At 42.1% G+C, this 14,479-nt stretch overlaps 1 protein-coding gene across 1 annotated transcript in view; it reads right to left on the minus strand.

Moving 5' to 3' along the window:
* Positions 1 to 662: 662 nt before the first annotated feature.
* Positions 663 to 14,479, minus strand: part of OTULINL (OTU deubiquitinase with linear linkage specificity like) — a 101,854-nt gene continuing 88,037 nt past the window's right edge. Inside the window, exons 7-8 of the mRNA XM_075828491.1 lie at positions 8,074 to 8,343; positions 663 to 2,146 (exon numbers count right to left, since the gene is read on the minus strand). Of these exons, the coding sequence (XP_075684606.1) occupies positions 1,967 to 2,146; positions 8,074 to 8,343 (450 nt within the window). The 3' untranslated portion in view covers positions 663 to 1,966. The remainder of the gene's footprint in view (positions 2,147 to 8,073; positions 8,344 to 14,479) is intronic.

Below are 14,479 nucleotides of genomic sequence, written 5' to 3' on the forward strand. Positions count from 1 at the left end.
GGCTGTATTTATGTACTGAGCACTATTCTGGTGTTGTGTATAGAACTATATTGCTTGTAAAATGTACAAATGTTTTTATGCTCGAGTTACATATAAAGAAATGTGGAAAATAAATCGTCGATTGGTAGAGAAAACAAACATGGCAAGGAGGAAGGAGATGTCGGGAAAGAGGTATGGGGGGGGGGGGCAAACTGAATCTTTGCCCCGGGTGCTGGAGAACCTAGCTACGCCTCTGGATGAGGGAATAGCCCATGCAGCCCATTAAATAGCTTTTGAGATAATATTCCAATTACCTTTGGTCCCTTGAAAAAGAGGCAGCTACATATTAAAGATCTGTAATTCCTAAACCCTTCCTCAAATTAGGATGTGAGTACCCTCAAATTAAAGCTGAGAGCCTGCACTTTGAACGCATATTGATTATATAACTGTATATTTAATATATCCTGACTAAAATGCCAAAAATTGTATCACTGTCCAAATAATTCTGGACCTAACTGTGTATGTGTGTATATATATATATATATATATATATATATATATATATATATATATATATATATATATATTTATTATCCTTGTTATATAATAATAATTATTACTTAATATTACCATAGTTTGAAAATAGACAAAAGTCCACCAAGGTTAATCTTTTATTCTGCAGCGTTAATCTAGTGAAAGTCAAACTAACCTCTATGAGGCAGAAGCTAATTTTCCTCATATAAGGGGAAAAAAGTCCTTCCCAACTCCAAGTATAGCAAACAAGATCAGTGACCCCTCTTCAGTAATCTAGTACAGATTACCTGAAAATATTAAGCTGTTTAAACTCTTTTAATGAAGCAATCATCATAACATTCTGTTCTATAGTTCCAATGCTCTTACAATAAAAACCCCTTCCATGTTCATTTTGAACCCTTCTTTCCACCGGACATGCTTGATTAGTAATATATTAGGGCACATTTATAAAAAGTGTTATTTTGCCAACAGTGGTTTAGGAAATTTCTCATTTCCAATGGTTTCTTTACCTGAGCGACCGTTTTTCGAAATGGAAAATGTTGCACATGTTTGGCACACACTAGTGAAACATTAAACCTCACTCAAAAATGAAACTCGAAACATGAAGAAAACATGCAATAAAAGGTGGTCAGGTACTATATAAATATGGGGAATTAGTGTGCGTCATTTTCAACTCTATATCTAAATGTTTTTTTAAAAAATGTGCCACATTATATATTTTTTCAAGTGTAGTCTTTATTACAGTCCAGATCTGGGGATTAAGGGCTAGTTAATTCTGCCTAAGGGCTCTTTATATTTTAATTCCAATGTTTATGAAGTGATTTAGTTACTATAGTTTTATCACCTTTATGCTCAGGTATTGAGCCCTTCTGGTATTTTCTAGGCTTCTTATTTGCAGTCCTTGTATAAAAATTTTCACACATGTACTAAGGCACTACTGAAAAACAAATATCAACCATTTATATACATTGTTTGCAGTGCCAATTTAAGGCCAGAATCACACACGGTTTTGTTGCAGTTTTTGTGGTTTTGTTTTTTTTTTGTTTTTTTTTAACAAAACACAGAAGTGGACACAAAAGAAAGGAAAATGTATCCGTCTTTTCTTTAATTAATTCTGGGTTTGCTTTTGGCTTTGACTGAAAAAACTTGCCCAAAAACTGCCATAAAAACTGCATCAAAACTATCTGTGTAATCCTGGCCTTAAGCATATTTTGTCAAGTATCATGATTTACAGATTTTATACTAGATGTCAAGTGTATATATTTCAACCAAACATTATCTACCTGTTGGTAAAATAGGAAGTACATCAGGACAGTACAGTTTTTGTTAGGAGTTTATACCCCATTCAGATATATAAAGCTCTTGATTTTTGGTAAATGGTCTAGAATAAACCACTTTCTAACCAATTTCTAACAGGTGAAAATGTCTCTCTTGAAAACTAGTGGTAAATGATTTATTTGACAATAACTGGTATGTTACAGTGTAGATCGTCGTCCGTCATTAAAGTAATCTCATGCCAGTCTCGTTTGTGATCCGCAGGATAAATAATTTCAAAATCTTCTGTGTTAAATTTAGTCAACTGCAAAACTTTTATCTTAACTTCGAGAGCATAGCCCACCAAACATAGCTCAGCCTAGAATAAAGAGAAATAAAGTTACATAGTACATAACATACGGTTGAAAAAATACATACTTCCATCAAGTTCAACCTTGGATGAAAAGAAGATGAAAGGTAGGGAGAGGGGTAAACTTTACAACTTTGTTTAACTCTATTGATGCAGAAGAACATAAAAAAAAACATCATAAGCCAAGTGGCGATCAGACTAGATCAATATTCCAAGCAGATTATGTGCAAATAAACAATAATTCACCACCATTGTTCTTGGAGTTGTTGGAAGTCCACCATAAATCAGCCCAAGAGCAAGTAATATCATATTTTATTAGATCACAAATAATCCTAAACATCTAGACAATCTACTAATGCACTGGCCAATATCAATATTTATTTCTCCACTAGCAGGTAAACACTGAAGACAAATGGTGTTCATCGGAGGAAAGTAAGGAAGAAGCAATCTCGCCAGAAAAATATGGTTGACCATGAAAGGCTTGGTAATCACCAAAAAACTACTGGAAGAATGGTCTGTGGATAAATGAGTCAACGCTGTTAATATCTTTTCTTAAATGAGATGTTATATTATGGCTTGAGGCTGTTTTATTGCCACAGAACAAGTATGGCTTACCATCATTTATTGAACTACTGTACAGCAATTCAGTATTGTACCTGTATGTAAGAGCGTCAGTTTCTAGTGTGTGTGACCCTTGTCCCTGATCCAGTACCCCACTCGATGATGGTACAGTACAGTCATTGTGAACAGAAAATAACTTTACTCCAGTTGGGGCAACAAGCATAATGGGAAAAACATGGCACACAGCTTGGCGGTTATAGTATGTAGTACACAGCGTATTGGTTACTGACACAAACAGACACAAAGCGTGGCGGTTACGGTCACAATTAGGCACAGAGTTTGGCGGCTGCAGTCTCAAAATGGGTACAGAGCTTGGTGGGTTTCAGTCTCTTAATGAGTATAGCACAACTCACTGCACTTGTGGTACACAGAGACTGCGTTGCTTTCTTCTGGATGAGTCTCTGGTCATTCTCTCTCTAGCATAGATCCATAGCCTCCACGTACCGTACCGTACCGTACCGTACAGGAGCTCTCTCCGTCTAGCAGTGGTCTGTAACCACTTTCAGCAGACACAGAACCTAGAAATCGCCAGGGCCCAAGTCACTTAGAGTAGCCAGGTCAGATCAAGGTAACTTGTGTGTACTGCCCAGCAGGATTTACGGGGTCTGCCTCTTCAGCGACGTATGCTGGCACAACCCAACTCCTCTCCGCAGATCTTCCTCGGTCTCCGCTATACAGTATCTCCTCGTTGCACCTGAAACTTTCTCCCCAAAATCACTATGGCTCTCTCTGTCATGCATACGGTAGCAACACCTTAACTAGACTTGCAACACTACGCTCAAAGGTGGTGGGGGCAGTAGGGGAGCCCAAGCTGAACATTTGCTCCAGAGCCTATATGCCTTTAAATACACCTCTGGCTATAGAAATTCCCCGTGGATCAGGACCTCAGTTTTTGGCAGCGCATAAGTGTCTTTCAATCTCATGCAGGGCCCGGCATTCCTTCTACACGTCTTCTGCAGGTAGCACTAACTGCTATACTTCTCTTTGTTCTCTGGACACCCAGGCTCGTTAGTATAGCACCCTGCCCCGCGCAACCAGGCATTTTTGTTATTTAGCTATACTTCTGTCGTCTCGAGGTCAGCAGTTCCCTTTGCTGGGCAGTTGGCCAGCACCCTGCTTTCAACCAACAATATAACTGTTGAAGGTCACGATCAGCCCACTGCTGATCACTTCTCCAGGGTGTAGAACTCCCGTTAAGCAAGATGTTGTCCTGACAGGCTGGGGCTGGACAGTTCGGGGGATTCTCTACCCCTTCTACTTTTCTATCTTTATTACCCACAGACAGGGCCATAGGCTGACTCGACAGTGCATGGGCATTATTATCATTATTGCTGCCTGATTTGTATCAGATGACATGATAAAACGGGCAAGGCGGGCCACCCACCACTCTTCCAGGGCAACTAGTTTAGCCATGCTAAAATAAGCCAAGGGGTTGTAAATCTCTACCTGACTGCCAGTGAGATATTCAATAAACCTCCAGTCAATACAAGAACTGTGGTTCCACAATTAAATATATATTCAGCATGTTTTACGGCTCCAAGTGTAACGCTTAATACAGACACTATTATAGCAATAGCAAGAGACAACAAATGCACTTAGTTTTAAATACTTTAAATGTTTTTATTTTGTTAACTAGTGTCTCTATTCTTTTTTTTTTGGGTAAGCCCTTGCCAAAGATGTATCCACCATCTTTTTTGCATTATGTTCATATAGACGTTCGTTACTACAAATTTGTTTCATTCGCAGTAGCCTATTAATTATAAGCAGTGCATGAAAGCTCCGATAATAAAGCATATTGTTTATGAACTGTTGTTTTTTTTAAACAAATTCGGTTCCAATCCAGACTATGTTTTTTGAAATTTTTGCATCCAAAAGATTAATGGTGGATTTGTTATATTCTAAATGAATTTGATAGTATCATGAGAGGTATTTAATGTGTTATTGAAAAAGTATAGAGCCAGTAGCTAACAAAATCAAAACATATAACCCACAAGGGAAACATAACAATGTGAGTGAAAAAAGAAAAACTCGTATTTGTATCTAACTAAGACAGTCATGCAAATTTACTAAAATATTTAAATGTGCTAAAACATGAAGAAAGCTGGGGCGGACATACATTGGTGCAACCTGTGCAGCTGCACTGGGGCCCAGTAGATAAGGGGGCCCACAGTAACCTTAAAGCAGCCTTCTTCTGTCTGTTAGATTGCATGTAAATGCCTGAGATGATGAATTTAATGGCTAACAATTAATGATGGATTGTTAGAGAGACATAAGCGGTGATTTATGATTAAATATTGTAGAGCAAGGGGCCCATATACTGTTTCTGCACAGGGTCCCTCAGCTGTCTGTGTCCACCACCGGATGAAAGATATGGTAAAATTTGGCTGATTTAAAAGAGTTCTCTGAGAAAGAATTCAGAGGCGTGGCTTGAAGCTCCTGGGTCCCAATGCTAATTTTGTAACAGGGCCCCACCTACGATGTGCTAGATATAATACTGGTGTCTTCTTATGCGGCATAGGGACTTTTGGGCCCTCTCACTACGGCCTGGGGAGACTGCTATTTTTGCGCCTGCTATAGCGACACTCCTGAACTTATTTATTTTTTAAAATCTGCTAAAACGATCTCTCACAGGTACGAAAAAACAATCTTTGTGATATACTTATTTATATAATCCTGCACTATTTTTCCCTGTCTCATGTGACCGCTCTGCTCTGGGTGTTTATTGCATAGTAATCTGTTGCCCATGAAATCATCAATTTTTGGGAATGCAGGGGCCAGTCATCGCTATGTGCCCTAACATGACTAGAGAAGTAAACACCTGGTACAGCAAAAGAAATGGGAGGTGGAAATTATTAAGGCAAATATATTACATTTTTTTTTTACCTATGGTGAACCCCTTTAGAAGCTCACAGAGATCTGGTTTGCTTACCTTTCCAGACATTTAATGCTAAAATCAATAAATGAATGAAAAAGTATATGTTTCTGCATGTTACTTGATTTATTTTTAAGACTTAGGTAAGGAGAAATGCAAACCTCTTAAAATTTGCTTTGCCATAGAGAAAGTCTCTTACAAGGAAATGTAGAATATACACATACCATATCTACAGCAATAAGTAAAACTCTATACACAACCCACTCCTGATGAAAATGAACACTAGTGCTGTTTCCATTTTATGCAAGTAGGAGTAAGGGTATGTTCACACGGCTTATTTTCAGCAGTTTTCAGTCCGTAAATGCCCCGATAAACGGCTGAAAATACGGGGGTTGAACGCCTCGAAACATCTGCCCTTCTATTTCAATGGGAAATACGGTGTTTCGTTCCCACGGGGCGTTTTTTTTTCGCGGCCGTTTGTAAAAACGGCGTGTAAAAAAATGCCCCGTAAAAAAGAAGTGCATGTCACTTCTTCAGCCGTTATTGGAGCCATTTTTCATTGGGTCAATAGAAAAACAGCTCCAAAAACGACCGTAAAAAACGCAGCAAAAAACGCCCGATGCATAAAAAACGGCTGAAAATCAGAGGCTGTTTTCCCTTGAAAATAGCTCCGTATTTTACAGACATTTTTTGTTTGCCATGTTCACATACCCTCAGGATCAGGGGTGTAGCAATAGGGAGTACAGAGTTAAAGTTACACCTGGAGCCTGAGGGGGTCCAAAGGTCCTTCAATTTCATAAGAAGACACCAGTATTATAAATGGCACACAGTAGGTGAGTGCTCTGTTACAAATTTTGCATTGGGATCTGGAAACTTCTGAACAGAAGTTACACCTCTGAACAGAATCTGGGTGACAATTAATTATGCTGTATATAATACACCCTCTGTGTGAAGTACAGCAGATGTGGGTGTTGGTGTTAAAGATGGAAATAGTAGTGGCTTTTGGTAATAGTTAGGTTTTGCTCAGTTTATGTCACAGATACGGCCGACCGTTCATCAAGTATCCAGACATTCATTTTGATGAAAGTATTTATTTATTTTTTAAGGCTGGTATTGGAAAAAAAATATTTTTTTAAAAAAATAACTGTTTGGTTTAAAAATGGTACACCTTTAAAAAAAACATATTTGGTATCGCTGCAATTGTAACGAGCTGCAGAATAAATGTATTTTATATTCATTATATTAAAATTTTATTTATACATAATTTGAATGACAAAAAAAATTGCATAACTGCAGTTTTTTTGCCCTATTTTTTTTTTTCTAAAACTTAATTGATACATTATACATATTCCAAAATTGAGCAGTAGAAAAATAGAACTCGTGGCACAAAAAAAAAACACCACTTATATAGCTACTTCGACTAAGAGAAAAAAAACGTTATGCCTCTTGAAATGGGACAATGAAGAAACGCAAAAATGCGTTTTAAGGCAAATTGCCTCTTCAGATAACATATAAGTCTTTCTTGCAGTATCAAGTAGAAATAATTTGATACGAAACACGTTTTTGAAAAGATACTGAATAAAATTTATAAATATAGAACTAGAGATCTCATTCTGGTGTATGTCCTGCCAATTGTCCCTTTCTTGCTACAACATTGATTGTTCAATATGATGACCCAGGGTAGTTCAAAGCGGGATTGACCAGGAAGATTGCTGCTTTAACCTCTTGATTTTCCCATGAGAGAGTCATTTATGACATATGCAAAGGATATGTCATAAATGTCAAATAGATGCGGGTCCCAACTCTGGTACCCGCACCTGATTCTGTAACGGCCCCTAAACCCCGTTCTGCCGCTCTGTGTTGCGGCAGGAGCAGGAGAATTCCGACCATGAATTAGGAAACAGTAAGTCCCATTGAACTGAATTGTACTCACAGAAACAGCGTAGCTCGCATGCTACGCTGCTTCTGTAACTGCCATTCACTACTATGGGAGTTATGGAAACAGCGTAGCTCAGCATACTGCACTGTTTTCATAACTCCCGACCATATAGTCAGGAAGTGGCCAGGGATGCAGCTGCAGCAGAAAAGGGTAGTACAGGGTTTAGGGGACCCGGTTCTAGAGATAGGTGCAGGTCCCAGAGGTGGGACCCACATTTATCTGACATTTGTAACATATCCTGTGGAAAACCCCTTTAAAACAAATTATTTTTAGCAAAAAAAAAGATAAGAAGCTATAATAGAAGCAAAATCAGCAGAACAAATTAGAAATATTGCTTTAGTAGGAGCCACCTGCATTTTTCCCCTAAAGTATCCAGTGTATTCTATAGACTGGTAAAACCACAAAATCAGGCAAATTAAATTGCTCATCTCTTCAGATAAAATTCATAAAACCTCATACTTATTTGTGTAAATATGCCTGAAAAAAAAATCACCACAAATGTACCTGTTCCAGATCTATGGTATCGCCAACCATGTTCAAATGGTTCATCATGTAGCTTAGAGGATCAGGAGACGTGTCTTGTGAAAAGAGAAACGAGTAGAAGCTGGGAATTTGTTCTTCAGTCTTCATGTTCTCTTGAGCTTCAATAACTAAGTACAACATGATGAATTTTAAAGCTTCATACACTTTATTCTCTTTGGTGTCATCTGAAAAAAATGACCTGCACATGTTTTTCCTTTCCGCTCGATCCTTGGTAGTGTAAAAATCTACCCACTAGAACAGAGAAAAAGATGGCAATCTTATTTATTGTAGAATCTACAGAATGCAACAATATTAGGCTCTGTTCACATCTGCGTTGGGGTCCCTTTCGACTACGCTATTGCTTCCGGCAAAACTACTGATCCGGTGCACAAAAGAGACAAACGGAAACTAGGGGCACCGGCTCCATCACTATTGAAATCAATGGTGATGGAGACGGAAACCTCTGGTTTCCGTCGGTGTCAGTTTGTGTCTGCTCGGGTCCCGTTCTGATGGAAACCTCCGCAGATGTGAACAGAGCCTTATTGAGACTAGGTTAACTTCACATTTTGGCTGACGTAAACATCTAATGTGCTCAAAGTCCAAAATCGAATGAGGTGATATTACAAGGAGGCTAGGCTTTACATTATCTGTATATATAGGCAATGTTTGTAAATAATAAAGCTTTATATAACGAGAGAGCCACGTTTCAAACGGAAATAACTGGTAAATCAGGGGTAATGCTAATATTACAATTTACCATTTATTAAAAGGCTATTCCAAATGTTAACATCTAGGTCTATAGGAGACAGGTCTTTCATAGGGACACCAGGTTTTTCATAGACTTGGAAAATAGAGTGAATGCACTACTTCTCTGCTGGCATGGTAACTAGCACCCCGTTTCAAAATCAGTGGGAGTCAGAGTACCTAACCTCCATTGATCAGACTTTTATGGTACAAGTTGATATGCCATAAACGTTTGTGGTGAAACTTATTCAAACATATTTATACACTAGATACATTCATGCATAGCGTGAGTGGGAGACAACGATGGATCTACTGTACATACTCATGCACAGCACTGGAGAGAGGGTTCCTATAAGAAACACAGTTATACACTACTCAACATTGAAATTGCAACACCATGAAGAAAAATGTTTGGAATTGTGGAAGTCACAGGATCGATAGAAATGTTAATGATATACAAATGATAAAAAAAATGGAAACAAAAAATGGAAACAAAATATTCAGTATCGAGTATGAGCGCCACACGCTGAAATACACGCACTTACACGCCTTGGCATGCTATCAATGAGGTTATTAATTGATTGTACTTGAGCATGCAAATCATCAAGATCGGCTGCAGGCAGCTCCCTTTGCAATTGCCAACCAATGATGTCCCAGATGTGCTCGATGGGAGACAAGTCCAGGGATGCTGCATGGTACCACGTTTAGGCCACGCAGGCTGCTCACAGTAACACGAGCAACATGCTACTTGGCGTTGTCCTGTTGAAAAACGACTTCTGGTACACTTCAGAGAAATGGCCGTACCACTGATCCCACTACCCAATCAATGTAATGCTGAGCTGTAAGTGTACCTGAAAGGGAGACTAGAGGGGTCTGGCTACCGTACATTATGCCATCCGACACCATAATCCCAGGAGTAGGACCGGCGTGACGTTCCCTTGTGAAGGCCTCTTCATGGCATTGCCCACGTGGCCAATCTACGGCTAATCTCCAGATATCATTGCGTCCAAGACAAAAGCTGAAGATGATAGACCTCTCCATTGTTGTTTTGTGCACCATGATAGCCTCGGACTGCCTTTCTTCGTATCCTGTTAAGCCCTGCCTCTGTATTGCAGTGTATTATAGAAGTCCCTAGGGGGACTAATAAAATGTATAATAAAAAAATTAATTAAATTTTTAGTAGTGTAAAAACAATATTAAAAGTAAAAAAAAAAAACCTTTTCCCGTTTTTACTCTGAAGTATTGGTATCGCCGCGACCGTAAAAGTCCGAAAATATAAAACGCTAGAACGTGTAATGACTGAGGGTAGGGAAACAGACAAGTGAGCCCTAATCTACCCGCCACTCAGTCCCTGCCTACTTGCAACGACCCGCCCTAGGCGACGGGGTACAACTGGGCGATGGTCCCTACGCTCAGTAAGTGCACGACAGACAAACAGACAAGGGTACACAAAGCTAAGGGAAATGGGGCAGTTGCCCACGGCAACACCGTGAGCAACAAGAGTGGTGAACGAGCCGAGTCAAACCAGGAGTGTACAAGGTACCAAACGCAGAGCAGGAGAGTAGTGAACAAGTCGAGTCAAACCAGGAGTGTACGAGGTACCAAACGCAGAGCAGGAGAGTAGTCAGTAAGCCAGGGTCAGTATGAAGCAGGGTCAAATAGTTCAGAAGCGGCAGCAGGGCCAGGAAACCAAACGAGAAGAATCACAAGCAAGGAGGAACAGGAAAGGCAGGTATAAATAGACAGAGGGCGGGAGCTAGCTCCGTCTGGCCAGGCTGTGATAGGCTCCCCCACTCCTAAGCCTGCCATCCTGAGTGGTGGAAGATGGAGTCAGTCTCACAGACATAGAAGCAGGTGCAGACTGATTACCTATGGGCGTTGACACAGAAGTTGTGCCTGGCAGATCCTTTACAGTACCCCCCCTTTTATGAGGGGCCACCGGACCCTTTCTAGGTGGACCTGGTTTATTGGGGAAACGAAGAAGGAAAACCTCCTGACCAATACCCCAGCGTGAACATCCCGGGCGGGTACCCAAGTCCTCTCCTCAAGCCCGTATCCTCTCCAATGGACCAGGTACTGGAGGGAGCCTTGGACCATCTTGCTGTCCACAATCTTGGCCACCTCGAATTCCACCCCCTCAGGGGTGAGAACGGGGACAGGAGGTTTCCTCGAGGGAGCCAAGGACGGGGAGCAGCGTTTAAGGAGGGAGGCATGAAACACGTTGTGTACTCGAAAAGATGGGGGCAACTCCAGTCGGAAGGAGACAGGATTGAGGACTTCAATTACCTTGTATGGCCCTATAAACCGGGGAGCAAACTTCTTGGACGGGACCTTAAGGCGCAAGTTCTTAGACGATAGCCACACCAGATCCCCGACCATAAACAAGGGGTTAGCAGAACGTCTTCTATCTGCCTGAGTTTTTTGTATGCTCTGGGACGCCTCTAGGTTCTTCTGAACCTGGGCCCAGACTGTGCACAGTTCCCGATGAACGACCTCTACCTCGGGATTGTTGGAACTACCAGTTGAAACGGAGGAGTACCGTGGATTAAACCCAAAATTACAGAAAAAGGGGGAGACCCCTGACGAGTTACTGACCCGGTTATTAAGGGAAAATTCGGCGAGGGGAATGAATGAGACCCAATCATATTGACAGTCAGAGATAAAACACCTTAAATATTGTTCTAGAGACTGATTAGTCCTCTCAGTTTGGCCATTAGTTTCAGAATGGAAGGCAGAGAAGAAGGACAGATCAATCTCCAACTTTTTACAGAAGGCTCTCCAAAACAATGAAACAAATTGTACCCCTCTGTCCGAAACAATATTGACAGGGACCCCATGGAGACGCAGGATGTGTTTGACAAACAAGGTAGCTAACGTCTTAGCATTGGGTAGTTTCTTGAGGGGCACAAAGTGGCACATCTTACTGAAGCGGTCTACTACAACCCACACCACCGACTTGCCTTGAGATGGAGGCAAATCGGTGATAAAATCCAAGGAGATATGGGTCCAAGGTCTCTGAGGAATGGGCAAAGAACGTAGTAAGCCCGCTGGTCGGGACCTGGGAGTCTTGGACCTAGCACAAACCTCACAAGCGGCGACGTAGGCCTTAACATCTTTAGACAACCCAGACCACCAATAGTTTCTGCCAATGAGGTGCTTGGTACCCAGGATGCCTGGATGACCAGATAGTGTGGAGTCATGATTTTCCCTAAGTACCCTTAGCCGGAATTGCAGGGGAACAAACAGATTGTTCTCAGGAAGGTTCCCGGGAGCTGAACCTTGATCAGCCGCAATTTTAGTGACTAAATCAGAATCAATAGAGGAAATGATTATACCTGGAGGCAAAATACAAGCAGGATCTTCCTCCGAAGGAGGGCTGGCCATGAAGCTACGCGACAGTGCATCAGCCTTAATATTTTTAGACCCAGCCCTATAGGTAACCAAAAAGTTGAATCTGGTAAAAAATAACGCCCATCGAGCTTGTCTCGGGTTTAGCCTCCGGGCAGATTCTAGGAAAACCAGATTCTTGTGGTCGGTAAGGACCGTTACCTGGTGCCTAGCCCCCTCCAGGAAGTGGCGCCACTCTTCAAATGCCCATTTAATGGCTAAGAGTTTGCGGTTGCCAATATCATAGTTACTCTCAGTGGGCGAGAACTTCCTGGAGAAGTAGGCACAGGGACGGAGATGGGTGAGGGACCTGGTACCCTGGGACAAGACAGCCTCCACTCCCACCTCGGATGCGTCAACCTCCACGATAAATGGCTCCATTAGGTTGGGCTGAACCAGCAACGGGGCCGAGATAAAGCACTTCTTAAGGACCTCAAAAGCCTGGACAGCCTCAGGAGGCCAGTGGAGGAGATCAGCACCTTTGCGAGTGAGGTCCGTAAGAGGCTTAGCGATGACCGAGAAGTTAGCAATAAATCTCCTGAAATAATTAGCGAACCCCAAGAAACACTGTAACGCCTTCAGGGAGGCAGGATGGACCCGTTCCGCCACAGCCTGGACCTTGGCGGGGTCCATGCGGAATTCATGAGGAGTGAGGATTTGACCCAAAAATGGTATCTCCTGCACCCCAAACACACATTTTTCGGTCTTCGCAAACAGTTTGTTTTCCCGAAGGACCTGGAGCACCTTCCTGACATGCTCAATGTAGGAGGACCAGTCCTTGAAAAACACAAGTATGTCATCAAGGTACACTACAAGAAATACCCCCAGGTAATCTCTTAAAATCTCATTTATGAAATTCTGGAAGACCGCGGGAGCATTACACAACCCAAAGGGCATGACGAGGTATTCGAAATGACCTTCGGGCGTGTTAAACGCAGTCTTCCACTCATCCCCCTCTTTGATGCGGATAAGGTTATACGCCCCCCGTAGATCAAACTTAGAGAACCATTGGGCCCCCTGAACCTGATTAAAGAGATCAGGAATCAAGGGAAGGGGATACTGGTTCCTTACAGTGACCTTATTCAAGTTACGGTAGTAAATGCATGGCCTAAGACCACCATCCTTCTTCCCTACGAAGAAGAAGCCAGCACCTACCTGAGAAGTAGAGGGGCGAATGTAACCCTTGGCCAGGCATTCCTGGATATACTCTCTCATGGCTTCACGTTCGGGACAAGAGAGATTAAATATCCTACCCTTAGGGAGTTTAGCTCCTGGTACCAAATCGATGGCACAATCGTATTCTCTATGAGGAGGTAACACTTCGGAGGCCTCCTTAGAGAAAACATCAGCGAAGTCCTGAACAAACTCAGGTAGCATGTTCACCTCCTCAGGGGGAGAAATAGAATTAACAGAAAAACATGACGTCAAGCATTCATTACCCCATTTTGTAAGCTCCCCAGTATTCCAGTCAAACGTGGGATTATGCAACTGCAACCAGGGAAGGCCTAAAACCAAATCGGACGATAATCCCTGCATCAACAGTACAGAGCACTGCTCCAAATGCATGGAGCCAACAAGGGGCTCAAAAACAGGGGTATGATGTGTAAAATAACCATTAGCAAGAGGAGTGGAGTCGATACCCACTACCGGGACAGGTTTAGGCAAATCAATCAGAGGCATAGCTAGAGACATAGCAAATTCCACAGACATGATATTAGCAGAAGACCCTGAATCCACGAAGGCACTGCCGGTAGCAGACCTACCACCAAAAGAGACCTGAAAGGGAAGCAAGATTTTATTAAGTTTCATATTTACGGGAAATACCTGTGCGCCCAAGTGACCTCCCCGATGATCACTTAGGCGCGGAAGTTTTCCGGCTGCTTATTCTTACGCCTAGGACAGGTGTTCACTTGATGCTTGTCATCCCCACAATAGAAGCAGAGACCATTCTTCCTGCGGAACTCTCTACGTTGTCGGGGGGACACGGAGGCCCCGAGTTGCATAGGTACCTCAGAGTCTTCCGTGGAAGAGCGAAGCAATGGGACCTCGGGAGGCATCATGGGGGAGTCAGAGGGGAAAACACAAAAACGTTCAAGTTGTTGTTCCCTGAGACGTCGGTCAAGTCGTACCGCTAAAGCCATAACCTGGTCTAGGGAGTCAGAAGAGGGATAGCTAACTAGCAGGTCTTTCAGGGCGTTCGACAGACCCGACCTAAACTGGCACCTTAAGGCAGGGTCATTCCACCGAGAAGCTACGC

Source organism: Rhinoderma darwinii, chromosome 5, assembly GCF_050947455.1.
Source record: "Rhinoderma darwinii isolate aRhiDar2 chromosome 5, aRhiDar2.hap1, whole genome shotgun sequence".
Lineage (NCBI taxonomy): Eukaryota > Metazoa > Chordata > Amphibia > Anura > Rhinodermatidae > Rhinoderma > Rhinoderma darwinii.